The sequence below is a fragment of the Oncorhynchus mykiss genome, chromosome 10 (assembly GCF_057628025.1).
Source record: "Oncorhynchus mykiss isolate SJ-2025 chromosome 10, ASM5762802v1, whole genome shotgun sequence".
Classification (NCBI taxonomy): Eukaryota; Metazoa; Chordata; class Actinopteri; order Salmoniformes; family Salmonidae; genus Oncorhynchus; species Oncorhynchus mykiss.
Window position 1 is genome coordinate 60,604,396 of NC_143031.1, and position 26,547 is coordinate 60,630,942.

General features: G+C 42.3%; 2 protein-coding genes across 4 annotated transcripts; one reads left to right on the forward strand and one right to left on the reverse strand.

Annotated features, from left to right (window-relative positions):
* Positions 1 to 1,073: 1,073 nt before the first annotated feature.
* Positions 1,074 to 14,724, reverse strand: LOC149980118 (T-cell ecto-ADP-ribosyltransferase 2-like). The gene is made up of 4 exons (XM_090187305.1): positions 11,694 to 14,724; positions 4,653 to 4,740; positions 2,036 to 2,742; positions 1,074 to 1,899 (listed from the first exon to the last, which is right to left on the reverse strand). Exons 2-4 carry the CDS (start codon positions 4,710 to 4,712, stop codon positions 1,767 to 1,769), a joined length of 900 nt encoding a protein of 299 aa, XP_090043431.1. The 5' UTR covers positions 4,713 to 4,740; positions 11,694 to 14,724; the 3' UTR covers positions 1,074 to 1,766.
* Positions 14,692 to 25,743, forward strand: LOC149980119 (putative E3 ubiquitin-protein ligase HERC3). Of its 3 annotated transcripts, none has more exons than XM_090187257.1 (24): positions 14,692 to 14,935; positions 16,212 to 16,310; positions 16,390 to 16,501; positions 16,652 to 16,728; positions 16,860 to 17,081; positions 17,473 to 17,564; positions 18,260 to 18,390; positions 18,533 to 18,657; positions 18,818 to 18,894; positions 19,003 to 19,130; positions 19,238 to 19,297; positions 19,418 to 19,523; positions 19,623 to 19,815; positions 20,171 to 20,316; positions 20,589 to 20,711; positions 20,983 to 21,081; positions 21,450 to 21,557; positions 21,689 to 21,829; positions 22,142 to 22,308; positions 22,585 to 22,648; positions 23,912 to 23,982; positions 24,654 to 24,837; positions 25,121 to 25,223; positions 25,338 to 25,743. In XM_090187257.1, the coding sequence occupies exons 5-24, from the start codon at positions 16,931 to 16,933 to the stop codon at positions 25,547 to 25,549; spliced, it is 2,481 nt and encodes an 826-aa protein (XP_090043383.1). In that variant the 5' UTR covers positions 14,692 to 14,935; positions 16,212 to 16,310; positions 16,390 to 16,501; positions 16,652 to 16,728; positions 16,860 to 16,930; the 3' UTR covers positions 25,550 to 25,743. The 3 variants fall into 3 exon arrangements, with proteins under 3 accessions (XP_090043383.1, XP_090043381.1, XP_090043380.1); XM_090187255.1 differs by lacking the exon at positions 14,692 to 14,935 and adding an exon at positions 15,581 to 15,733; XM_090187254.1 differs by lacking the exon at positions 14,692 to 14,935 and having other exon boundaries at positions 15,745 to 16,310.
* The last annotated feature ends 804 nt before the right edge of the window (positions 25,744 to 26,547 follow it).

The following is a 26,547-nucleotide window of genomic DNA, read 5'->3' on the forward strand; positions in this document are numbered from 1 at the left end:
CTCAATTACTTGTTGTGTATATTAACCCTCTGTTCCCCCCCCGTCTTTGTGTGAGATTGTTTATTGTAGGGCTTGTGCACGTTTCACCGAGAGCATACTAAGGGTTATGTTGTGCCCATTTATCTTGTTGTTCTGGATGCCATTGGTTTTGCTTAATAAACTACTCCGGTTATTATCCACTTCTGCTCTCCTGCGCCTGACTTCTCTGCCGCCAGTTACACACCCCGCTAACCCTGTGTGTTGGGCTCGAGCGGAGTGGGGAGAGCTACATTCAGAATGGACAGTGGCGTATTTCTGAAGAAAGTATCTGTGCCCCTGTGGAGAAAAACATCACAGATGACTTCGCCTCCCGTACACACCCCTGACATCAAGGGCTTTATGGTCGGTTGATTAGTTGTATCCAGTGAGCTGGTACTGGGCTGGAACAAAAGCCTGCACAACATGCAGGTTCCAGGATAAGGATGAAATATTAGCCAAAACATGTGTGGCTCCAGCTGTGAATGAGTCAGTGCGAAAACTTTGTAACTATAAGACCTAAAGGCTAGTGCTACTGTGATTTTGAGCATGGCTTGAGCTTAGAGAAAGAGCACTCTGTCCACATCCCTCATAGGTATGACAGTCATTTCCCCTCACAAATATTACACAACCTAAATATTACGAGGTCATACATACTGTTTGTCTGGACTGTCAGGTTATGAGCCTTACATCATTAATTCAATGCACATGCTTATCACCCCAATGTATGTAAAGTCATTTCCAGCTGGAAAAGCTTACTACTTTTAATTATCTAAACATTTAATTAATAAATCACTCCTTCCCACCCCATCTCAATGCCAAAGGTGTCCTATCCAACACTCAAAACTGCTCAACTTGTTTCTTTATTCGATAACAAAACAAGAGGAAAATTAAATTACATCTATGAAAACTGGACCCACCCACAGTCAATTGTTGTGATACCAAAATATTTGCTAAATGTGTTACGCATATTGTTTAAAACGTACCATGATATATATATATATATTTTTATTACAAAAACAATAAAATGCAAAGAAATACATTTTTCAAGAGAATATCATTATGCTAAGAGGGGTTTGAAAGGTTGGCGCTTTGTCACATTTGATGAATATCTGTGTGCACTGATACTACATACATGCAATTGTGTGTGTGTGTGTGTGTGTGTGTGTGTCATTTTCAATAGAAGCAGTGAAGAGGTCATTGGATCTCAACCAAAACAATGGAAATGCCATGGAAACGCATCGCATGGGGGAAAGATGCTGTGGGGGGAAAGATCCAGAATCTCAATGGCCACCAGCAAAATTAGCCTACATTTAGGCTATTGTTTATGTGTTTTTCACACCATGTTGAGGTAAAAATCGGAGAATAATGCTGGTATGGATGTCAACCCGAATACATGTTGTCATCATCACCAAGAAACTGTATTACAGTTAAAAAAACGACTACCACCATCGACTTCTCTATACTAGCTATGCTACCAGTCAATACAAATGGGAGTTAGCCTTTAGCAGTCACTTCTACTAAACCTGAAAAGGGACTACTTCTAAATGTTATGCCGTGAAAACAGACATATATCCAAATCAAACTTTAGTGAGCACATTATGGGCATGTTACAATACATCAAAAATTACAATTTGACAAATATCTATTTTGTTAAATCAGATTTGTTGAATGTGCGTCCTTCTATCCCCCACGGTCTGCGTTCCATTGACTTCTTTACCGCATCTATTAGCACTCAACACTTTAGTTTATCAGAGATCATCAGTCCTGGTGATCAGGGAGATAGAGAGAGATACAACCACAAGAACAGACAGGCTACTGCCAAGCCATTGAGTAGAGGAGCCTTTGGGGGTGATTGATGGAGGACTCGTACTTGTAGGAGATCTGGTGAGACAAAGACAGACTTTCATTCTCCAAAGAATAAGGTAGACATTTTAAAAACACTCAACTCTTGTGTCATCTACACCTGTTTGGTAGTCCAATGTTGTCATGTCTTTTCGCTTACATAACCTGGCCTCACCTGGGGAAGAGGTAACAGTCGCGGATGCTGTCAATGCTGTGAGTTCTTGAACTTGTCAAAACGATCTCTCTGTACTCGTGATCTTTATTTCTTACATTCTTTACCTCAGCCACCCTAAACACCTCTGCTGGGGATATCAGCTGATCAATGCTGTCTGAGAAGCAAGTGTACTCATCAATGTTGACTACAGTGCAGGAAATAATGTTGAAAAGGATCCCATTGTCTGAAGCAGATTCCTCCGCATCGGAACGCTTGGCCTTGGTTGTGGTAAACCTCCCAAATCGCACTTCTGACCCTACTTGTGCCTCATACTCTTTGCTTGAGCCACGAAACACAGTTTGGCAGTTCTCAGTCTTCAAAAGCCTCATGGCATCCATTAGAAGGAAGTGGAGGGATTTGAACTGGAAGTTGCCGTTATAGACAGTGACATTCCCACCCTGAGTCTCCACTGCTTGGTTGAACATATTTCTGAACTCATTTCCCCCATGTCCATAAGCCACCAATGCATCCGTGTGTTGCTTGACGCCTCCCGGGATTAACTTTGTACACTGCTTTGCCCCCCAGACATCCCTATACTCTAAACTGCCTTTCAGTTCTTCTTCCAGCAGACCCCCTTCCACAACCTTCTTCAACATCTGCTCCCGACAGTGAGTGTACTGGTCATCCACGGCATTAGGAACCATGTCCATTACCTTTGCCTGAGTCACCTGTAATAGAAAAGAGAATTGTTACCTTTTTAGTACAGGTAGTATCACAGCGTAACAATGTATAGCACTTAACATGTTATGACAATACAAGTTCAAATTCAAGCATTTTTCAAATGAAGTACATCAAGGCCAGTTTCCCAGACCCAGAGTGAGCCTAGTTCTTGACTAAAAATCATGCTCAATGGAGAATCCAGGAATAGGCTCACTCTGGATCTGGGAAACGGGCCCAGAAGTCTGTCCTTACAGTATGGCTGGTTCAATCAGTGGTGTAAAGTACTTAAGTAAAAATACTTTAAAGTACTTCTTAAGTCATTTTTTAGGGTATCTGTACTTTACTTTACTATTTACATTTTTGACAACTTTTACTTTTACTTCACTACATTCCTATAGAAAATATTGTACCTTTTACTGCATACATTGTCCCTGACAACCAAAAGTAAATTTTGAATGCTTAGCAGGACTGTGAAATTCACGCACTTATCAAGAGAACTAGTGGTCATCCCTACTGCCTATGGTCAGGCGGACTCACTAAACACAAATGCATCTTTTGCAAATAATGTCTGAGTGTTGGAGTGTGCCCTTGGCTATACATACATTTTAAAAACAAGAAAATGGTACTCTCTGTTTTGCTTAATATAAAGGTATTTATTATTTATACGTTTACTGTTGATACTTAAGAATATTTTAGCAATTACATTTACTTTTGATACCTAAGTATATTTAAAACTAAATACTTTTTTCCTCAAGTAGTATTTTACTGGGTGACTTTCACTTTCTATTAAGGTACACTACTGCTCAAAAGTTTGGAGTCACTTAGAAATGTCCTTGTTTTTGAAAGAAAAGCCATTTTTTTGTCCATTAAAATAACAAAATTCATCAGAAATACAGTGTAGACATTGTTAATGTTGTAAATGACTATTGTAGCTGGAAACGGCTGATTTGTTATGGAATATCTACATAGGGTACAGAGGCCCGTTATCAGCAACCATCACTCTTGTGTTCCAATGGCACGTTGTGTTAGCTAATCCAAGTTTATCATTTTAAAAGTGTAAGGGAATTCGTCTTCTGACGAAGAGGAGTAGTAGGAAGGATCGGAGGACCAATGCGCAGCGTGGTAAGTGTTCATGATATTTATTATAACTCAGAACACTAAATAATAAAACAACAAAGAGAACGAACTGAAACCGAACCACTTCTGTCTGGTGCAGACACAAAACAGAAAACAATTACCCACGAAACACAGGTGGGAAAAGGCTACCTAAGTATGATTCTCAATCAGAGACAACGAACGACACCTGCCTCTGATTGAGAACCATACCAGGCCAAACACAAAAACACAACATATAAAAAAGAACATAGACAACCCACCCCAACTCACGCCCTGACCAAACTAAAACAAAGACATAACAAAGGAACTAAGGTCAGAACGTGACAAAAAGGCTAATTGATCATTAGAAAAGCCTTTTGCAATTCTGTTAGCACAGCTGAAAACTGGTGTATGTTGATTAAAGAAGCAATAAAACTGGCCATCATAAGACTAGTTGAGAATCTGGAGCATCCGCATTTGTGGTTCGATTACAGGCTCAAAATGGCCAGAAACAAATAAAGAATTGCTGCAAATGGAGGATTCTTTGACGAAAGCAAAGTTTGAAGGACACAATCATTATTTCAATTACAAATCATTATTTATAACCTTGTCAACAACTTGACAATAGTTCCTATTCATTTTGCAACTAACTTCATGCATGTTTTCATGGAAAACAAGGACTTTTCTAAGTGACCCCAAACTTTTGAACGGTAGGGTATCTATACTTTTACTCAAGTTTGACAATTGGATACTTTTTCCACATCTGGGTTCAATCATTTCAATCTTATGACCCCCAAAAAATGTGTTTGGTCAAAACTCTTACCCTGTGAGAGAGCGCAGCAACGAGGATCAATATGAATGTCTTCTCTCTCTGGCCCTGCATTTTCCCAGAAATGGCTGCCTTGTGTGTTCTGGTGACCAATAAATGAGGGATTGAGAGGAGATGGGACAGATCAGAGATGAGAAACAAAATGCAATTGAGAATAAATTACATTGTGAGGTTATAAATAGCAAACAAGAATCTTAAACTTACACAGACACAATTTTACTGTATGTTTTACAACATTTAGGGGTCTTTCATCACAAAATGTCCAGGCAATGTTTAACTACACAACTACTGTTATGGTGAGTGAATGAGGACCCAAAAGCGAATCAACTTAAACAGAGCTTCTTTAATTACCAAACATAGGTAGGCTCAGATGGACCGGCAGATTCCGACAGGACAGGACAAGGTTACAGCAAACATGACGGCAGTCTGGTTCAGGCATGAATGACACAAACAAACAAGAATCCGACAAGGACAGGAGCAGAAACAGAGAGAGATATAGGGACCTAATCAGAGGGAAAAAGGGAACAGGTGGGGAACGGGGTGAATGGGTAGTTAGAGGAGACAAGGGACAGCTGGGGGAAAGCGGGGGAGAAAAGGTAACCTAACACGACCAGCAGAGGGAGACAGGGTGAAGGGAAAGGACAGAGACAAGACAACATGACAGTGCATGACAGTACCCCCCCACTCACCGAGCGCCTCCTGGCGCACTCGAGGAGGAAACCTGGCGGCAACGGAGGAAATCATCAATCAGCGCACGGTCCAGCACGTCCCGAGAGGGAACCCAACTCCTCTCCTCAGGACCGTACCCCTCCCAGTCAACTAGGTACTGATGACCACGGCCCCGAGGACGCATGTCCAAGATTTTACGGACCCTGTAGATAGGTGCGCCCTCGACAAGGATGGGGGGGGGGGGGGGGGGGAGACGAGCGGGGGCGCGAAGAACGGGCTTAACACAGGAGACATGGAAGACCGGGTGGACGCGACGAAGATATCGCGGAAGAAGAAGTCGCACTGCGACAGGATTAATGACCTGAGAGATACGGAATGGACCAATGAACCGCGGGGTCAACTTGCGAGAAGCCGTCTTAAGGGGAAGGTTCTGAGTGGAGAGCCAAACTCTCTGACCGCGACAATATCTAGGGCTCTTCGTTCTACGCTTATTAGCAGCTCTCACAGTCTGCGCCCTATAACGGCAAAGTGCAGACCTGACCCTCTTCCAGGTGCGCTCGCAACGTTGGACAAAAGCCTGAGCGGAGGGGACGCTGGACTCGGCGAACTGAGATGAGAACAACGGAGGCTGGTACCCGAGGCTACTCTGAAAAGGAGATAGCCCGGTCGCGGACGAAGGAAGCGAGTTGTGGGCGTATTCTGCCCAGGGGAGCTGTTCTGACCAAGACGCAGGGTTGCGAAAAGAAAGACTGCGTAAGATGCGACCAATAGTCTGATTGGCCCGTTCTGCTTGACCGTTAGACTGGGGGTGAAAGCCGGAAGAGAGACTGACGGAAGCCCCAATCAAACGGCAAAACTCCCTCCAAAATTGAGACGTGAATTGCGGACCTCTGTCCGAAACGACGTCTGACGGAAGGCCATGAATTCTGAAAACATTCTCGATGATGATTTGTGCCGTCTCTTTAGCAGAAGGAAGCTTAGCAAGGGGAATGAAATGAGCCGCCTTAGAGAACCTATCGACAACCGTAAGAATAACAGTCTTCCCCGCTGACGAAGGCAGTCCGGTGACAAAATCTAAGGCGATGTGAGACCACGGTCGAGAGGGAATAGGAAGCGGCCTGAGACGGCCGGCAGGAGGAGAGTTACCGGACTTAGTCTGCGCGCAGACCGAACAAGCAGCCACGAAACGACGCGTGTCATGCTCCCGGGTGGGCCACCAGAAACGCTGGCGAATGGAAGCAAGCGTACCCCGAACGCCAGGGTGGCCGGCTAACTTGGCAGAGTGAGCCCACTGAAGAACGGCCAGACGAGTAGGAACGGGAACGAAAAGAAGGTTCCTAGGACAAGCGCGCGGCGACGGAGTTTGAGTGAGTGCTTGCTTTACCTGCCTCTCAATTCCCCAGACAGTCAACCCGACAACACGCCCCTCAGGGAGAATCCCCTCGGGGTCAGTGGAGGCTACTGAGGAACTGAAGAGACGAGACAAAGCATCAGGCTTGGTGTTCTTAGAGCCCGGACGATAAGAAATCACGAACTCGAAACGAGCGAAAAACAGCGCCCAACGCGCCTGACGCGCATTAAGTCGTTTGGCAGAACGGATGTACTCAAGGTTCCTATGGTCAGTCCAAACGACAAAAGGAACGGTCGCCCCCTCCAACCACTGTCGCCATTCGCCTAGGGCTAACCGGATGGCGAGCAGTTCGCGGTTACCCACATCATAGTTACGTTCCGACGGCGACAGGCGATGAGAAAAATACGCGCATGGGTGGACCTTGTCGTCAGAGAGGGAGCGCTGAGAAAGGATGGCTCCCACTCCCACCTCTGACGCGTCAACCTCGACAACGAACTGTCTAGAGACGTCAGGTGTAACAAGGATAGGAGCGGATGTAAAACGATTCTTGAGGAGATCAAAAGCTCCCTGGGCGGAAACGGACCACTTAAAGCACGTCTTGACAGAAGTAAGGGCTGTGAGAGGAGCTGCCACCTGACCGAAATTACGGATGAAACGACGATAGAAGTTCGCGAAGCCGAGAAAGCGCTGCAGCTCGACGCGTGACTTAGGGACGGGCCAATCAATGACAGCTTGGACCTTAGCGGGATCCATCTTAATGCCTTCAGCGGAAATAACAGAACCGAGAAATGTGACGGAGGAGGCATGAAAAGTGCACTTCTCAGCCTTCACAAAAAGACAATTCTCTAAAAGGCGCTGGAGGACACGTCGAACGTGCTGAACATGAATCTGGAGTGACGGTGAAAAAAATCAGGATATCGTCAAGGTAAACGAAAACAAAGATGTTCAGCATGTCTCTCAGGACATCATTGACTAATGCCTGAAAGACAGCTGGAGCGTTAGCGAGGCCGAAAGGAAGAACCCGGTATTCAAAGTGCCCTAACGGAGTGTTAAACGCCGTCTTCCACTCGTCCCCCTCCCTGATGCGCACGAGATGGTAAGCGTTACGAAGGTCCAACTTAGTGAAAAACCTGGCTCCCTGCAGGATCTCGAAGGCTGAAGACATAAGAGGAAGCGGATAACGATTCTTCACTGTTATGTCATTCAGCCCTCGATAATCTATGCAGGGGCGCAGAGACCCGTCCTTCTTCTTGACAAAAAAAAAAACCCCGCTCCGGCGGGAGAGGAGGAGGGGACTATGGTACCGGCGTCAAGAGCTACAGACAAATAATCTTCGAGAGCCTTACGTTCGGGAGCCGACAGAGAGTATAGTCTACCCCGGGGGGGGGTGGTTCCCGGAAGGAGATCAATACTACAATCATACGACCGGTGTGGAGGAAGAGAGGTGGCCCTGGACCGACTGAACACCGTGCGCAGATCGTGATATTCCTCCGGCACCCCTGTCAAATCACCAGGCTCCTCCTGTGAAGAAGAGACAGAGGAAACAGGAGGGATAGCAGACATTAAACATTTCACATGACAAGAGACGTTCCAGGAGAGGATAGAATTACTAGACCAATTAATGGAAGGATTATGACAAACTAGCCAGGGATGGCCCAAAACAACAGGTGTAAAAGGTGAACGAAAAATTAAAAAAGAAATGGTTTCACTATGATTACCAGAAACAGTGAGGGTTAAAGGTAGCGTCTCACGCTGAATCCTGGGGAGAGGACTACCATCCAGGGCGAACAAGGCCGTGGGCTCCTTTAACTGTCTGAGAGGAATGTCATGTTCCCGAGCCCAGGTCTCGTCCATAAAACAGCCCTCCGCCCCAGAGTCTATTAAGGCACTGCAGGAAGCTGACGAACCGGTCCAGCGTAGATGGACCGACAAGGTAGTGCAGGATCTTGAAGGAGAGACAGGAGTAGTAGCGCTCACCAGTAGCCCTCCGCTTACTGACGAGCTCTGGCCTTTTACTGGACATGAAGTGACAAAATGACCAGCGGAACCGCAATAGAGACAGAGGCGGTTGGTGATTCTCCGTTCCCTCTCCTTAGTCGAGATGCGGATACCTCCCAGCTGCATGGGCTCAGCACCCGAGCCGGCAGAGGAAGATGGTAGTGATGCGGAGAGGGAGGCGACGGAGAGCGCGAGCTCCTTTCCACGAGCTCGGTGACGAAGATCAACCCGTCGCTCAATGCGAATAGCGAGTTCAATCAAGGAATCCACGCTGGAAGGAACCTCCCGGGAGAGAATCTCATCCTTTACCTCTGCGCGGAAACCCTCCAGAAGACGAGTGAGCAAGGCCGGCTCGTTCCAGCCACTGGAGACAGCAAGAGTGCGAAACTCAATAGAGTAGTCTGTTATGGATCGATTGCCTTGACATAGGGAAGACAGGGCCCTGGAAGCCTCCTCCCCAAAAACAGATCGATCAAAAACCCGTATCATCTCCTCCTTAAAGTCTTGATACTGGTTAGTACCCTCAGCCCTTGCCTCCCAGATTGCCGTGCCCCACTCACGAGCCCGTCCAATAAGGAGAGATATGACGTAGGCGACACGAGCAGTGCTCCTGGAGTAAGTGTTGGGCTGGAGAGAAAACACAATATCACACTGGGTGAGGAACGAGCGGCATTCAGTGGGCTCCCCAGAGTAACACGGCGGGTTATTGATTCTGGGCTCCGGAGATTCGAAAGCCCTGGAAGTGGCCGGTGGATCGAGGCAGAGATGGTGAACCTGTTCTGTGAGGTTGGAGACTTGGGTGGCCAGGGTCTCAACGGCATGTCGAGCAGCAGACACTTCCTGCTCGTGTCTGCCTAGCATCGCTCCCTGGATCCCGACGGCTGAGTGGAGAGGATCCGAAGTCGCTGGGTCCATTCTTGGTCGGATTCTTCTGTTATGGTGAGTGAATGAGGACCCAAAAGCGAATCAACTTAAACAGAGCTTCTTTAATTACCAAACATAGGTAGGCTCAGATGGACCGGCAGATTCCGACAGGACAGGACAAGGTTACAGCAAACATGACGGCAGTCTGGTTCAGGCATGAATGACACAAACAAACAAGAATCCGACAAGGACAGGAGCAGAAACAGAGAGAGATATAGGGACCTAATCAGAGGGAAAAAGGGAACAGGTGGGGAACGGGGTGAATGGGTAGTTAGAGGAGACAAGGGACAGCTGGGGGAAAGCGGGGGAGAAAAGGTAACCTAACACGACCAGCAGAGGGAGACAGGGTGAAGGGAAAGGACAGAGACAAGACAACATGACAGTGCATGACAACTACTGCCCCTTCTCACAGGTATTATTCTGAAAGTTGACGCAACTACTACATAGATATTTTCAGTGTGGTATGTTCCTAGACTCAAGTGTAAGTAGCCTACAGCTGTTTTAATTGAGTAAGTTAACTATTAATGACTCAAACTATAGGTCTACAATTCACTGTTATAAAAGGCCCTGAAACCTAACAAACATAACATGAGACAATCAAAATAATACAATGAAGATATGATTTGGACACATAGCTTCAGAGTCGTATGGTGATCTAAATGTAATTAACAAACATACAGAGTCAGAGTCTGGAAGTTGGACAGATAAGCATTGTGAAACAATGACACTGCATAGGGCTACAATATGCAATACACATTTTACTAATCAGTTTTGTTTTTTAGTAGAGTAGATGGAAATTAAATAGAATCGACTGAGTTGTTCGACTGAATCATGAATCGAGGCATCTCTATCTATGACAGTCGGACAGGCTCATAGTAATGGCTGGAACGGAATTAATGGAATGCTATCGAACACATCAAATACATGGTTTTAATGCGTTTGATACCATTCCATTCACTGCATTCCAGCCATTATTATGAGCCGTCCTCCCCTCAGCAGCTTCCTGTGATGCTATGGCATTTCTGTCTGCAATGTTTACATTTGCATATTGATCGTGGCCCTTTTATACTCCTGGGTTTCACAAACTTGGTCCCCCCCCCCCCCACTAATGTAATGCAAGTTGGACCCCCCCCCCATGTGACATTGTCGCATACCCGGATATGACATGACATTTCAAATTATTAATTTAATAAAAGTTACATTATTTAATGTAGTTTCTATGAAGTGCACGTGCGCCAAATAAAAAGACCAGTAGCCAACCAGAAGCCTTCAGGTGTGTAGCTTTTTTTTATGTTGGCCATTCAAAGTGGCAAAGAGGCTCAATGTCAAGGAAGTGGAGTGGGAGTTCACTGACGCAATGCAAGTTGGAAAAAAATACGAAAATAAAAGTTAACGAAATAAGAAGGATTAGGCTACAATGAGTAGGCTGTTGTTTTATCTGAATTGGTTTTGGGAGAAAGCTCAGCATGTGGCCTCAATTACAGATGCCTTCAGAATGGTTGACTTTTCCACATTTCACTGATCTTTGTGCCAGTTTTCGGTTTGACAATTTGTTTCAAGTGTATGTGGCGGTTCTGGCTTGTTTGGCACCCTGGGAGAACCCGCCCTTCAGCAACCGAACTCGGGGGCGCCCCCTTGATGTCGCCCTGGGTGTCTGCCCATGTCGCCCGTACCTCTATGTTTAATGTAACACACATTCATTAATTATTCATTTCGGTTGCCTATCCTGACGTGAAGTTTGTTCTATTGAAAGTATTTGACTCTGATGTGTGCCAGAGAAAGTATTAGACTCTAGCCACAACATTAAGGAAATTAGAAGAGTGGGGAGAATTCTGGCAGGGGACATTTTTGGCATAACGGCAAGGAGTCGTATACCAGTTAATACTATAGCGAATTGGTTAGGTTACTAATGTTAGCTCATCTGATGTTAGCTGTCTCACTTTATTAGCAAGCTAATTTTCACACCATAAACTCAATTATTTATCAGATAAGTTGGCTAATGTTGCCCAACATTTCTCTGGCTAGCTAACGGGTCCAGCTAGCAAGATACTTAAAACAGTGCTAATACTTGTTCACCACACTTTCTCCCTCACCTCAAACTTTCCAAAAGCCAGTAGTTTTTCGGTTACAGCTCATGAAGTACGCTTCGTCACCTTCTCACCCCGGTCTCCGTGGTCAGGCTTTTCACCTAAAGTCACCTCTTCGTTATCGTTCAGGGGACGCGCTGCTGTGACTGACAAGCTGACTTTCCAGAGGCGCGCTGATGCTGTAACTAGTAAGTTGGTTGTCTCCTCTTTCTTCAGGAATGTGCTGCGCAGCATTCTGCTGTTTACGTAACGATTGGCTGAGCCTTCGTCAAACCCACCCCCAAACCGTTCTCATCAGATCTACACGAATCACGTATGTCACCTATTTTGGTTTAAAAACGGCGAATTTCGCCGAAAGGTGACTAGTTTGCATCTCTGACAAAGACCACGGAGGTTTTCCAATGTCTTGCAAAGAAGGGGATCTATTGGTAGATAGGTAAAAAAAAAAAAAAAAAAGAAGCAGACAATGAATATCGGTTTGAGCATTGTGAAGTTATTGATTACAGTTGGATGGTGTATCCATACAACCAGTCACTACAAAGGTACAGGCGTCCTTCCTAACTCAGTTGCCGTAGAAGGAAGGAAACCACTCAGGGATTTCAGCATGAGGCCAATGTTGACCTTAAAACAGTTATATAGTTTAATGGATGTGATAGGAGGAAACTGAGGATGGATCAACAACATTGTAGTTACTCCACAATACGAACCTAAATGACAGTGAAAAGAAAGAAGCCGGTACCGAATAAAACATCTTCCAAAACTTGGATCCTGTTTTCAACAAAGCACTAAAGTTATACTGCAAAAAAGGTGGCAAAGCAATTACATTTTTGTCCTGAACACAAAGTGTTATGTTTTGGGAACATCCAATACAACACATTACTAAGTACCACTCTCCATATTTTAATGTTATGGGTATGCTTGTAATCATTAAGGGAGCTTTTCAGGATAAAAAAGAAACGGAATGGAGCTAAGCAAGGGCAAAATCCTAGAGGAAAACCTGGTTCAGTCTGCTTTCCACCAGACACTGGGAGATGAATTCACCTTTCAGCAGGACAATAAGCTAAAACACAAGGCCAAATCTACACTTGAGTTGCGTACCAAGAAGACAGTGAATTTTCCTGAGTGGCCAAGTTACAGTTTTGACTTAAATCTACTTGAAAATCTATGGCAAGACCTTAAAATGGTTGTCTAGCAATGATCAACAACCAATTTGACAGAGCTTGAAGAATTTTGAAAAGAATAATGGACAAATGTTGCACAATAAAGGTGTGGAAAGCTCTTAGACTTACCCAGAAAGACTCACAGCTGTAATCGCTGCCAAAGATGATTCTACAAAGTATTGACTCAGGGGTGTGAATTCTTATGTAAATGAAACATATCTGTATTTTCAATTTCAATAAATGTGCAATAAAATTCTAAAAACATGTTTTCACTTTGTCATTATGGGGTATTGTGTGTAGATGGGTGAGAGAAAACAAAAATGTAATACATTTTGAATTCAGGATGTAAAACAACAAAATGTGGAACAAGTCAAGAGGTATGAATACTTTCTGAAGGTATTGTATCCTAGCCACAATCCGAATGGGCGTCATTCCTTGGAAAAATCCAGGAGAGCTTCATAAAAAATACCTAATGCCAACAGTTTTATCTGAGTGCACAAATCAGTATGCCTACCTACCAAAGTCCAGCACTACTACCACCCTTGTTAAAGCCACACACTCCTGGCTGATAGCTACTTGCTGATATGTCCAAAGCCTTTGATTGAGTAGATCACACAAAGCTCATGCAACATCTGTCTGACATTGAACTATGTCCAACTTTACTAGCCTGGCTCCACAGCTACACCACAGGAAGAAAGCAGAGGGTGATGGCAAATGGCACTTTTAGCCCTTGGTCAGAGGTCACCTTTGGTGTGCCACAAGGGGGAGTTGTTGCACCATATCTGTTTCTCATTCACATGTCCACCCGAAAAGTTGTCTTCATTGACACTGGACACTGGATGATGTAGGGCTGTCCCGAGCCATACTATTAACCAGCATCAAAGAGGTCATTTCCATGGGCTTGGAGGCAAAGCAGCTGGAAGAGTAGGACACATCCAACAACATGCTCCTGAATGGGAAAAAGTCTATGGAAATTCAGATATGTAATTTCTAGAGACCATCCACAACCCGCAACATTAATCCTAGAAGGACAGGAAAAAACAGTGGTAACAATAACCAAGTATATTGGTTTTCATTGGTTTTTCATCCCTGACACCCAAAAGTATTCAATTACATTTTGACAGGAAAAGACTCTAACCTCAGTGGTGACACACATGTGGAGCAGTCAGTGAGGAAGGCCTCAAATGCCTGCACTTTTTTAATGGTCTTGCCAGAAATGGCCTACCCACTGAAGATCTGGTCACAGTCTATACTATACTGGTCAGACCTTGTCTGGAATATGGTGGAGTGCTGTTAGTTGGATGCAGTAAAAAGCAGCAGGCCCAACTAGACAAGTTGCAGAGGAGGGCCTTGAGGATCATCTCCATTGTTGGAGCAGTCCAACCACAGCTCCCCTCACTGCAGAGCAGGCTGCAGTGCATCTGGTGAAGGACATGCACACTCTTGACCATCCACTGAATGATATTCTCCCTCCAAAAAGAGGTAACTGCACCACCATGCTCCTGAGAAACAGCCATCAACTGTCCTGTATACCTGCCCGTATGAACCGCCTGCGAAACGCCACTCTACCCACTGCTATCAGACTGTACAATAACGCTAGCTCATAAAAGGTTCTCCCAAAAATTGTATATATTTTTAAATCACATTTTCATATTTAAATTTCTATAATGAAAAATGTCCTGTAATGTCTTAAATTGTCCAATATTCTATGTATGTCACGTATTATGTGTTATGTATTGGAAATTAGTGTTTTGCAATGATTACTAATGTAAATTCATATTTTTTTCAGTTTCATCTGTGAGCAAGAATAAATCAACTCAAACTCTTCATTACGTTCTCTCTCTAGTCGGGAATGCTGCAATGCCACGATCAAGACTGCGCGGAGCCGGCGAGAGATATGGCTCGGAAAATGTACCTCAATCCAGGAATGGAATACAGCCGTGTACTCCTAATTATCCCAACTGACAAATCGAGAAGATTGAAATACTTCCAATTGTTAATGAATGTTCATTTTTAGTCAGCATGCTAGGCTAGGCAATCCGATAGCAGCCCATTGGATTCCATGAAAAGGCGATGCCTAGCGTCGGGGTGAGTAGCTACAGGAAGTGTCATCGAATCAAATAGGCTACTCCAGTCAATATAGACACTGTTATATGGGATGATAATAAATAACATCGTCGCTGCTGCAAGTTAGCTAGATAGTGTTGGCTGTAGCGGGGTTGCCTTGGTGTCTCTCTCTCTCCGTCTGCTCGCTCCCATCTCTCTTTCATGTTCTTCCGCTGCTGCAACAATAAAGTACCATCTTCTCCCTCGCATAGCTGTGTTCAGGTTAAAAACGTAGATTTTTAAAAACCACATGTATTTCAAATATCCGGATATCAGACAAAAATGATTGTTACTATTCGAATAGTAAAATTATTTCAAACTCCCATCCCTACTTTCTGCATAGGTTATTATGTACCCATTTACCTGTTCAATTGTCATCTTAATTAATAAAGGACATTGATTATTTTAGAACTTTTATGCCGTATGAGTTTAGTACAACTGCCACACGGGTGTATAGTATCATAACCCAATAATTAAAGCAATTTTAGTATTTTCTTTACTCTTTGCCTGGTCAAGTCAGTGTGCACCCTCCACAAAATACTGCTGACAGTTATTTTTTGAAATAATTATGATAAACGTGAGCTTAAAAATGAAGTTTGGTAATTACTTTAACATCTGAAAAAAAACAGGGCAAATATCAGGGACGTCTCTGAGGGATGGGTCTTTTCAAACTCCGAAACCATTTTCAGTTCAGCATTTAGCAGTCATGCATGACACAGCATAAAGTGGACGTTTCAGCCAGTTCCACTGAAATGCATCTAGGGAGGTATCGACTGAGTGGTAATTGTTTCAAGCATTATCGTGTGTGTCAAATGCGTCAGTTTATTGTAGGCTATTTCCAAGATAACTGGGCTGCTATTGTCAATAGACGTTCACTTTCGTTTTCGGCATTGCGTCATAAGTAACTATTCGAAACTGCATTTATATTTGTTTGTAGGCGTGTTTTCTTTTATGCCCTCTATAAATACAGTTTCATTTAAGATTCATTTTCGTTTCCTGTTTTGTTGATGATGAGTCTTTCTGTATGTCATATGGTTGGTTGCGGTCATATAAACCCATCATTGAGTCGGAAACATCGGCAGGTGCCTCTCCTTCAAGAATCTGTATGGACTAGTTTAAGAATAATACACAACAATGATTTCATGGGGAGAGGATTGTCGTAATGGCTTTGGTTTAGTGAAGCCGAATGGTTTAGATACGTCCAAAGCGGATATTAATTTGATACACCTTAAATCTAAAATTCAGGCTCTGTCCGCAGGTAACAGTGTGGTCGCGTTAATCAGAAATAATGGGAGACTAGTGTCTGTCGCACGGATTCAAGAGGACCAAGATGGGAGAAGATTCACAGGGAAACTGAGTAGGTCTAATCTCCTTAACAATATATTTTTATAATATATTTTCTTGAGTTGCCCAATCATATGTTTTATGTACTTTAGAGACTGTGAAATGTAAGGAGACGATTCGGGCTCTGAGTTGTGGAGATTCTCATGCTGTTTTACTGTCTGAAGAGGGTCGGGTTCTCTGCTTGGACAAAGCCAATATTCTCAGGTGGGTTCCATTCCATAATGATACATTATATGTAGTTTACCCTAAGGAATTGTCACCCCCCCCATTCAAATAGTTAAAGTATAAAAACAATTTGTCATTTAATTCAAATGGGCAAGCTAATTTTAGTCATCTTTCTTCTTTTCCCCCCAGCCCATTGGTTAACCTATGTAACCGACAGGTAACTCAGGTTGCATGTGGAGACCAGCATTCAATTTTACTAACTCAGGGTAAATGACCATTAACACACCTCTAATCGCTGTTTCACAATGCAACTTAACCAAAACAGTCTAACCTTTCAAAACTGTAATTGTGTACAATGTTCTCATTGTATGATTGCTTACTTCTGATTTCTGTTCAGATGGTCAGGTTTTCACATGGGGTCAGAACACCAGCGGTCAGCTGGGTTTGGGGTGGGGCGAGCCCAGCGACATGTCCCCCAAGCCCCTGAAGTCTCTATCAGGGATCCCCCTGGTTCAGATCACTGCAGGGGGAGAACACAGCTTCGCTCTGTCCCTTTCTGGAGCTGTGTTCGGCTGGGGCAAGAACACCGCCGGGCAACTGGGACTAGGGGACACAACAAGTACAGTATACATTACACAATAGCATATGTGTTGACTCTTGTTAAATATATTTAAATAATCAAGGTCCAGACCGAAGACCATGAACAGTACATTATTTGAAACAGGTGTGTTAGTGTTGGGTTTAAACAAAAGTCCTCCCACTCAGTAGTTCTCTCAGGCTGCAGCTGGAGACCCCTGATTTATCTATTATCAACCACATTTTTTGGTGGTTGAAAATATGTTTTAAAAAATTAAGAAAAGTACAGAAATTTGCCTTTATCTGTCTAAAAACAATTTTAACCAGGATGAGAGAGCACAATGTGTTGTGTGTTTGAGGGTTATGTGTTGTAAATAAATAATTATAAAAATTATATATAATAATAACAATAAATTGAACCCAATTTTCTGTAGACAGATGTGCTCCAGCTCCTGTTGATTGCCTGAATCTGAAGAAGACTGTTTTGATTTCATGTGGAGGAGAACATACTGCCGTTCTGACAAAGGTTGTATATCTCTCTGACATAATTACACTTTTCCCTATCATTTGAACTAAATGTTGTTTAGACCGTACAATATGTCTACATTTTATGTGTATTTATTTATATTGGTGTCTCAATGTTCGCTGCAGCCAGCGACTGGAAGGAGCTGCAACAAACACTCAAACTGGACAGTTTTATCTCTTCATTCAAAGACTCAATCATGGACACTCTTGCTGACAGTTGTGGCTGCGTTGCATGATGTATTGTTGTCTCTACCTTCTTGCCCTTGGTGATGTTGTCAGTGTCCAATAATGTTTGTGCCATTTTTTGTGCTGCTACCATGTTGTGCTGCTACCATGCTGTTGTTGTGTTGCTACCGTGCTGTGTTGCTGCCATGCTATGTTGTTGTCTTAGGTCTCTCTTTATGTAGTGTTGTGTTGTCTCTCTTGTCGTGATGTGTTTTGTCCTATATTTTTATTTAATTCATTTATATTTTTAATCCCAGACCCCGTCCCCGCAGGAGGCCTTTTGGTAGGGCGTCATTGTCAGCAAGAATTTATTCTTAACTGACTTGACTAGTTAAATAATGTTGAAATAAAAAATAAACAAAACAATTGAAATGTTTTAGTTTTTAGTTCCCTGGAAATTTGCATTGAAACATCCTCATTAACGTAGAGGAAAACACTGTATGATAACTGTCTGGGTTGATTTTGTTCTAGGGAGGTGTGGTGTTCACATTTGGCTCAGGCTGCTATGGACAGCTTGGACACAACTCTCTCCGAGATGAACTACGACCTCGAGTGGTGGGGCAACTTTGTGGATTAAAGGTGACCCAGATAGCCTGTGGAAGGTAGGTTACACTTATTAGACATGATCTGGAATTGACAAAATCTTGTGTAGGACTGTTTTGGTTATTTTCATTTTAGCATAAGACCTTTTTAGAATTCATTGTTGATTTGAGAAATGTTTTCTCTGTCTGTTTGCCACATTAGACACCACACATTAGCATTTGTGGGGCCTTCCAATAAGATCTACTCATTTGGGCGTGGAGAGCAAGGGCAGCTGGGAAATGGAGTAAAGATTGATCAGTCTGTGCCCCTTCCAGTACAACTGCCAGGTAAAACATTCATTTATGGTATAACATTAGCCAGAGTACACACATTTTCAGAACAGATCAAACTTGAATAAAAGTAAACTCAACAAAATGCTTATTTCAATACTCAACTAAAATAACATGAGGTAGAACATGAAATAACAGTGTTTTGTCAACATTTCAGACCAGATTGATGACCAGAAAATTGAACACATTTTTGCTGGAGGAAACCATTCCTTTGCATTGTGCACTCTTGGTCAGGTATGGACACAATTTGGTTTGAAACAATGAGTTAGCAAAACAGGACATAGTTTGTCCTTTGTATTTAACATTTCTGTGATACGTTGCATCACATTGTCATCTTCCCAGGAGTCTGAAGAAAGGCCTAACAATCTCAGGTCAAGTGTGGGCAAAGTGACACAACAAGCTATAGATGAAGAAATCATTGACAAATGGATCTCGGAATGTGATTCAAAGTCTTGGAAAAAAGGACAGAAGTAAGTATGATATAAGTTGCTATAATTTAGCGTTGTTGTTATTTCCTTATTTTGTTTATGTACAGTCACATACTGAACTGAAAGATTACTCAAACTTGTATTTGCAGGGAAATCACAAAAATGTTTTCTTCTGCATCGTGTTTAAATGGGAGCTTTCTTGATAAAAGGTAACAGTATTTAATATTGGTTCAAATACATGATTGTCTTATGTTTGAAATATTACATTATCAAAGAATACTGATTTAAATATGGCAAAAGTATTGACAATTATTTCTTGCTTTTATTAGTTGTGACAAACATTACCAAACCTCACCAAAACAGTCTGGCCTGGATTATTCACTCGTCCAAGGTGCATTCCGGAAGCTGGCGAAAAAGGGCAAAGTTTTGACTGAGGTATTTTGTGAATATATTTATAAATTGATATGTAATCGATCCTATTCTGACATGTATCTTGAACAAGGGACGATTCACACCCCTCTTTCATTGCACTAGGTTGAAGCTGTTGTCCAGCACACACTACTTCCCTCCCTGTATGAGGAGCCCATTGGAATGGAGAGCTTGAGGGTCTACCTGGTTCTCCCTGAGCTCCTGAGGGTCCTTCACAAACAGCACAGAAGGACAGATCTCACCGAAGCCGTTGCTGCTGCTATCCTCAGACTGCACCCCGACAAGCTGCAGGTCCTCGGTAATGTTGCTGTCCATTTAAAAATGTTAAGTGTGTCACCCCAAATTCAACTAATCAACAATAACCTTGTCGCAGATCTGTTTATGCTTTCACCATTTAAAGAAACTCTTTACCTTGGTCATTCGTTGCCGTGCCAAATATGTTGACATAGCATGGCATTGATAGTCAGAGGAGTTGGCTAAAGTGCAAACAAATCTGGATCTGGGTAAATCACAAAGTTCTTGATGATTTGAAATAGGTTTGTTTGTGCTGAGCTAAAACACACGTGCACACCCTGATGGACTAATTCTATGCCCTCAGGGAATGTTTTGAGAAGAAATTGCATAATTAATCTCTTCGTTATCATGTCCTGTAGTTGACTGGTGGTCCTCACAGAAGCTCTCTGTCACGACCAAGCACATTAGGATGTGGAAGAAGGCCCTATCGGTGATTCTGACAACTACCCAAATCCGCACCCCTGGCCTCAAACACCTGTTCCAGGTCCTCGACCATCTCCACAGAGTCAGTGTCCATGCATCTCTGCTCTTACAATTAATTTGATAAAGTTGTTAACCATTTTGAACAGACAACATCCGGTCCCAACATGGTTCCAGAGTCATTTTAATGGAGCCTATGTATTTACTTTATTGCACAAATCAATGAAACCGTAACTGAGAGTTGATGAAATAACATTTTGCTGATACACAATTATATTTTGCTAACACACTTAATTTATTTATAAAGTATTTGCTTGTCATATTAAAGCTTCTTGACTTTTGTATATTATTTAAAAGGCAAACCAAAAGGCTTGTGGGACCCAGACTGTTCCCGACAGTTATTTTTGTTTGGAGTATATTGAGTTCGATCCCAAGTTTCTAGAGGAAGATGTGAAGCTTTGGCGTTCATGGTCAAAGCAGGTAAGAAAAGTAAAGTTATCTAGTCTCAGTCTTGAGGTGTTTGTTTGTTGTTTTGTTAAGATTTAGTGTCAAAGGCTGCATCTCAATAGAAGCTTCCTCTGCTTCATCTACAATGATCTGGAAAAACAGACAATGGTGGTTTCCTACGAGAGAATCTATCTGCCTCTTTAATTTTTTTGTTTTATCAGTGCAGACGAATGAAATAAGATGGAGAGGGAGCTACTTTAGACTTTTGAGATGCCTTGTATGTTTTCTTTTACATCACTTTCAGGATGTGGATCAGACACCTGCCATCTTTTGTCGTTACCCATTCTTGATGAATCTGCAGAGCAAGATAAATGTTTTTAACATCAACGCTGCACTCACAAAGGTAATGAATCTTGCTTCTCAATATATAGTATTATAAGATACAGCAGATACTATAAATCAAGGTGGCTAACCCCCTACTAGAGACCAACTGACTGTATGCAGGCTTTTGCTCTTGCCCTGCTCTAACACACCTGGTTCTACTAATCAGCTGCTCTCCATGACCTTGATTAGCTGAATCAGGTGTGTTAGAACAGGGCTGGAGCAAAAGCCTGCATTCCAAGTAGCTCTGGAGTGTTGACCATCACTATTGAAGAAACCAGACATATTTCTTAACCTTTTTGATGGGAGAAACTGGTTGATATTAATACCTGTCTTGTATACTAGATAAGCACTAACTGAAGAATTAGTGTTGTACTGTATGCATTGCAGAATCCTTCTCTGTTCTTTGAGCTGAGGCTGAATAGAGCTTCACTCATCGAAGACACTTTCCATCAACTGAGTGTAGCATGTCCCAGTACCTTCAAGAGGTTCCTTGTGGTAAGTCCATATTTTAACATTTAGGAATGATGATTTTTTGTGGTAAGTCCATATTTTAACATTTAGGAATGATGAGATAATGTTTGGAAGAGGGAAGGGCTATTCCAAAATGTACTGCTTACATCTCTCAGGTGTATTTCGACGAGGATGCGAAGCTGACAGATGTCTACAAAAGGGACTTCTTCCTCCATTTGTTTGATAAGCTGTTGGTACCCGAGTCTGGGATGTTCATGTACAACGACACTAAGACGCTGGCCTGGTTCCCTGCAAAGGTGAGGGAAATCACACATGGATTATGAAGTTTTCTGCTCCTCAAAACATGATTTTATTTCTATCTATAATCATTGTAATTTCAAAAAGCTTCAAATGTGCTGGTAGTGAAACACTGTAATGATATGTTTCTAGAGAAGAACTACTATAGTATTACTACTGTATTACTAGCCTACTACTGTAATCTAGAAACCACACTACCTTCCCTTTACTGTATATTAAGCTATAATTTTCCACAGGTTAACAACAGCATGTCCTATACTTTCACTCATGGCTTATTTATTGTCTCTTGTCCAACACATCCTCACTAACAGCCTAGAGTGGAGGAGAAGCGTTATTTCCTGTTTGGGGTTCTGTGTGGGATGGCGCTGTACAACAACAACATGGTCCACCTCCCCTTCCCCATGGCCTTCTTCAAGAAGCTGGTGAACATCAATCCCTCTTTAGAGGACCTGAGAGAGTTTAGCCCCATTGAAGCAGGGTAAGTTCAAACCATAATATATTGTTATCCCTTAGTCAGTAATGTATTACAGTACAGGCAGTTGTATTTGTTATAAGGACACCAAGGACAGATTAAGAAATTGCATCTCAAGGCATTTTATTGCATCTTAGGGGCAGGGCACTTGCTCTGTGAGGATAAGCAATTATTCATTATTTGGATAAATAGTTTTTCATTTATGAAAGCATCATGATTTATTGATTTCCGATTTATAATTGTCACATTTATTGTCACATATTATTTTCAATGCTTTTGAAGGAGTTTGCAGTACATCTTGGATTACCCTGATGATGATGTTGAAAACATGGACATGACTTTCTCAGTATGTATTGATTTCAAACAGTTTGATTGATGACCAAGTAAAACGTAACATAATACAGATGTAGGATTTTAATTTGATCACCCTTTTGTTGCTGACAATTTTCCCACACTGCAAGAAATACTAACTTGTAGTGTATTGTAAAGACTTCTTAAGTTAGTCATTTACACTTTAAAATGACCCCTACAAAATAATGTCCATTAAATATAATTATGGGCTGTATCACATCTGGCCGCGTCAAAAAATAACAACAGAGTTACACATGGGATAAACAAACGTACAGTCAATAACACAATAGAAAATCTTTATACACTGTGTGCAAATGAAGTAAGGAGCTAAGGCAATAAATGGGCCATATTGGCAAAGTAATTACAATTTAGAAATTAACACTGGAGTGATAGATGTGCAGATGAGGATGTGCAATTTTTAAATACTGGTGTGCAAAAGAGCAGAAAAATTCAAAAAACATATATGGGGATGAGGTAGGTAGTTGGTTGGATGGGCTATTTACAGATGGGCTGTGTACAGCTGAAGCGATCGTAAACTTCTCTGACAGCCGATGCTTGAAGTTAGTGAGGGAGATCAACTTCCAGTGATTTTTGCATTTCGTACCAGTCATTGGCAGCAGAGAACTGGAAGGAAAGGCATCCAAAGGAGGTTTTGGCTTTGGGGATGACCAGTGAAATATACCTGCTGTAGAACGTGCTACGGGTGGGTGTTTTTATGGTGACCAGTAAGCTGAGATAAGGCGGAGCTTTACCTTGCAAAGACTTATAGATGACCTGGGTGGGCCAGTGGGTTTGGTGACGATTATGTACCGAGAACCAGCCAACGAGAGCATACAGGTCACAATGGTGGGTAGTAGATGGGGCTTTGGTGACAAAACGGATGGCACTGTGATAGACTGCATCCAATTGGCTGAGGTGAGTGTTGGAGGCTATTTTGTAAATGACATCGCCGAAGTCAAGGATCGGCAGGATAAATAAGAATTTGTTCTTAACTGACTTAGTTAAATAAAAAATTATAATTCACTAAATAATTCACATTTTCTGTTGCTGCAGGATTTTTTTCCTGCTGTATCAAATTGGCTCAAATTAAGTTCCTACATCTGTAGTTAATTGTAGTGAAGTGGTATGAATTACTGAACATAAGATATATATTATTTCAGTGTGTATGTCTCTCGCATATCACTCCCATCTATTTGTCCATACCCTCAGTGTTATCATTGTTCATTTACCTCACTTTTTTCATTACTCACTTTTATAGGTGATGTGGGGTGATGTAGCGGTGGAACTTGATCCCAAAGAAACTGGAAAACTCGTCACAAGTGCCAACAAGTAAGATTATAGCAATATTTACAACTGACAAAATACAAGGTTTACAGTATGACACTCCATTGCTACAGCTACCAGGATTGGGGTCAATTCCATTTCGGCAATGTCATCACACATTGAAATATATTTGTATGAATGGAGAAATCATAATGGAAAGTAAATGACGCTTCTCATTCCTTGAATTGACATCATCTGGAATTAACAGCAACCTATACTAGCTACAACTCAATGGATATCTGACTCTGTCACGATTGTCGTAAGAAGTGGACCAAAGCGCAGCGTGGTGTGAATCCATGATTTTATTGAATGATGAAAAACACAAAGAACACTTAAACAAAGTGACTCTATGATAACGAGTGCTGACACAGGCAACTACACATAGACAATAACCCACGAAATACCCAAAGAAGATGGCTGCCTAAATAGGGTTCCCAATCAGAGACAACGATAAACACCTGCCTCTAATTGAGAACCAATCTAGGCAACCATAGACCAACATAAACACCTAGATGAAAACAACCCCATAAATCTACAAAAAACCCTAGACAGTACAAACACCCTAGAATAAGACAAAACACACATATCACCCATGTCACACCCTGACCTAACCAAAATAATAAAGAAAACAAAGAATACTATGGTCAGGGCGTGACAGTCTGTCATTCTTTTGACAGGAAGGAGTTTGTTGACACCTATGTGAACTACATCTTCAACCAGTCAGTAGAGGTGGTGTTTGAAGAGTTCAGGAAAGGCTTCTTCAAGGTGTGTGACAAGAATGTGGTGGAGTTCTTCCAGCCAGAGGAACTGAGGGGAGTGATGGTGGGGAAGGAGAATTTCGACTGGGAAACGCTGAAACAGGTCAGAACCATGTTTTGTTACTACATGACTGAAGCTCAATCCCAAATCTACTCTGAGTCAATTGTCTACATCTGAGAGCATTAAACAAGTAAAAACATATAATATATGGCAGAAATGTCACCTAGCCTATCAGAGGGCAAGATGGAGCCTTAAAAAACAAGTGTCCTGGGGTTGATTTGGGATTTATGGTGAACATGTTCTGCAACCTGGCTAAAATGTTTTGATGCATTGATTTGACAAATGGTTTTCTTCACCATATTAATTGAGGGCATTTCCCCCCTAGAACACTGTGTATGAAGGAGAGTACCATGCTGGGCATCCCAACATCGTCACATTCTGGGAGGTGTTTGAGGAACTGACAGAGGATCAAAAGAAAGCGTTCCTGTGTAAGTATGGAACGTTTTCATTCTAACAGATGAACCAATAACGTAGGCTACTGAGAATAAAGTTATATTCTGTCATTCACTGCCCTCTCCCTTTTAACACCTTTGCCCCTTCAGTGTTCCTGACTGGCTGTGATCGTGTGCCCATCCTGGGTATGAACCAGATCAGGATGAGGGTCCAAACCCTTCTCAACTCCTCCCAACAGCATTTCCCAGAGGCGCTGACCTGTCACTCTCTGTTGCAGCTGCCCATCTACCCCTCCAAAGAGACACTACAGAGCAGGCTTATAGAAGCTGTTGGCCACAACAGAGGCTTCAAGAATGAATAATGGGTGTATAGTGTTGCTGCTATTTACACACTCCTCTCCTGTGTTCATCTTTTCATTGTTCCATAGTTGGGTTTAAGATTTGGATTGTTTTAATGTAGGGTTGTATTTCAAATCCTAGCTTGAGATCTGTACAGTACTATGACATTATCATATTGCATTCACCAAATTTTATTAAAACATTTATAAATCAAAAAGTACACGATGGTTTGTGCCTGCACATTAAACAACACATTAACAAAAATGATAACAACCAAGATACAAAGAAATCCCAAAGTATTTGAAATAATCTAAATGTTAAAAGGAAGCATATCCGGTTTTGAGTTGAACACAAGAACTATTCATTTACAAGACCCACCAAATGGTTCATTACAGAAATCAATGAGAGCATAATATCCCTGCAGTAAGGTGGCACACAATAAGGTACAGATCATTTGACACATCCTTCTCAACCATGTTCCCCCAATTCACAATATAGGGCAGCATTGAACTCAAGACGCTCTATAGCGCAGCGCACTATAAGATACTTTTAAAGGTAATTTACACTTGAGCAGACATGCCAGTGTTTACCATGAATGTGATCTCAGTGAACATCGGGGACAAGGCCTTTAAAAGGTGTATTTTGGGTTGCATCGTGCCCTGACATTACCAAAACCTCCAGGCTCATGATTTGAGCACCACTGACCGCAACTTATATTTAGAGTACTACTCAAGTTCATAGCACTTCTAAATTAGTCATTTTCCTTTGTGAACATGATTCCATTTCCAAAAAGACATACATACTGTTCAAATGACGAATACTTAATTCCCTTTGAATAGAGATACTTATGTGAACAAAGTCGTATCGGGTTGTAAGACACTCTATAGAGGTCGTGTTAAAGGTACAGTGATTAATTTACAAACATTACTCTTTGATTTTTAAAAGATTAGTGAAAAATAGATCACTTCCAGATCAGTGGAGGCTGCTGAGGGGAGGACGGCTCATAATAATGGGTGGAACG

Coding starts and splice junctions, on each gene's coding strand:
- LOC149980118 (XM_090187305.1), bottom strand. CDS start 4,712: ATGCAGGGCCAGAGAGAGAAGACATTCATATTGATCCTCGTTGCTGCG. Junction 2,743..4,652: donor TTGCTGCGCTCTCTCACAGG/GTAAGAGTTTTG, acceptor TTTCTATTACAG/GTGACTCAGGCAAAGGTAAT. Junction 1,900..2,035: donor GACTGTTACCTCTTCCCCAG/GTGAGGCCAGGT, acceptor TTGTCTCACCAG/ATCTCCTACAAGTACGAGTC.
- LOC149980119 (XM_090187254.1), top strand. CDS start 16,088: ATGATTTCATGGGGAGAGGATTGTCGTAATGGCTTTGGTTTAGTGAAG. Junction 19,131..19,237: donor TCTTGGAAAAAAGGACAGAA/GTAAGTATGATA, acceptor TTGTATTTGCAG/GGAAATCACAAAAATGTTTT. Junction 21,082..21,449: donor TCAACGCTGCACTCACAAAG/GTAATGAATCTT, acceptor TATGCATTGCAG/AATCCTTCTCTGTTCTTTGA.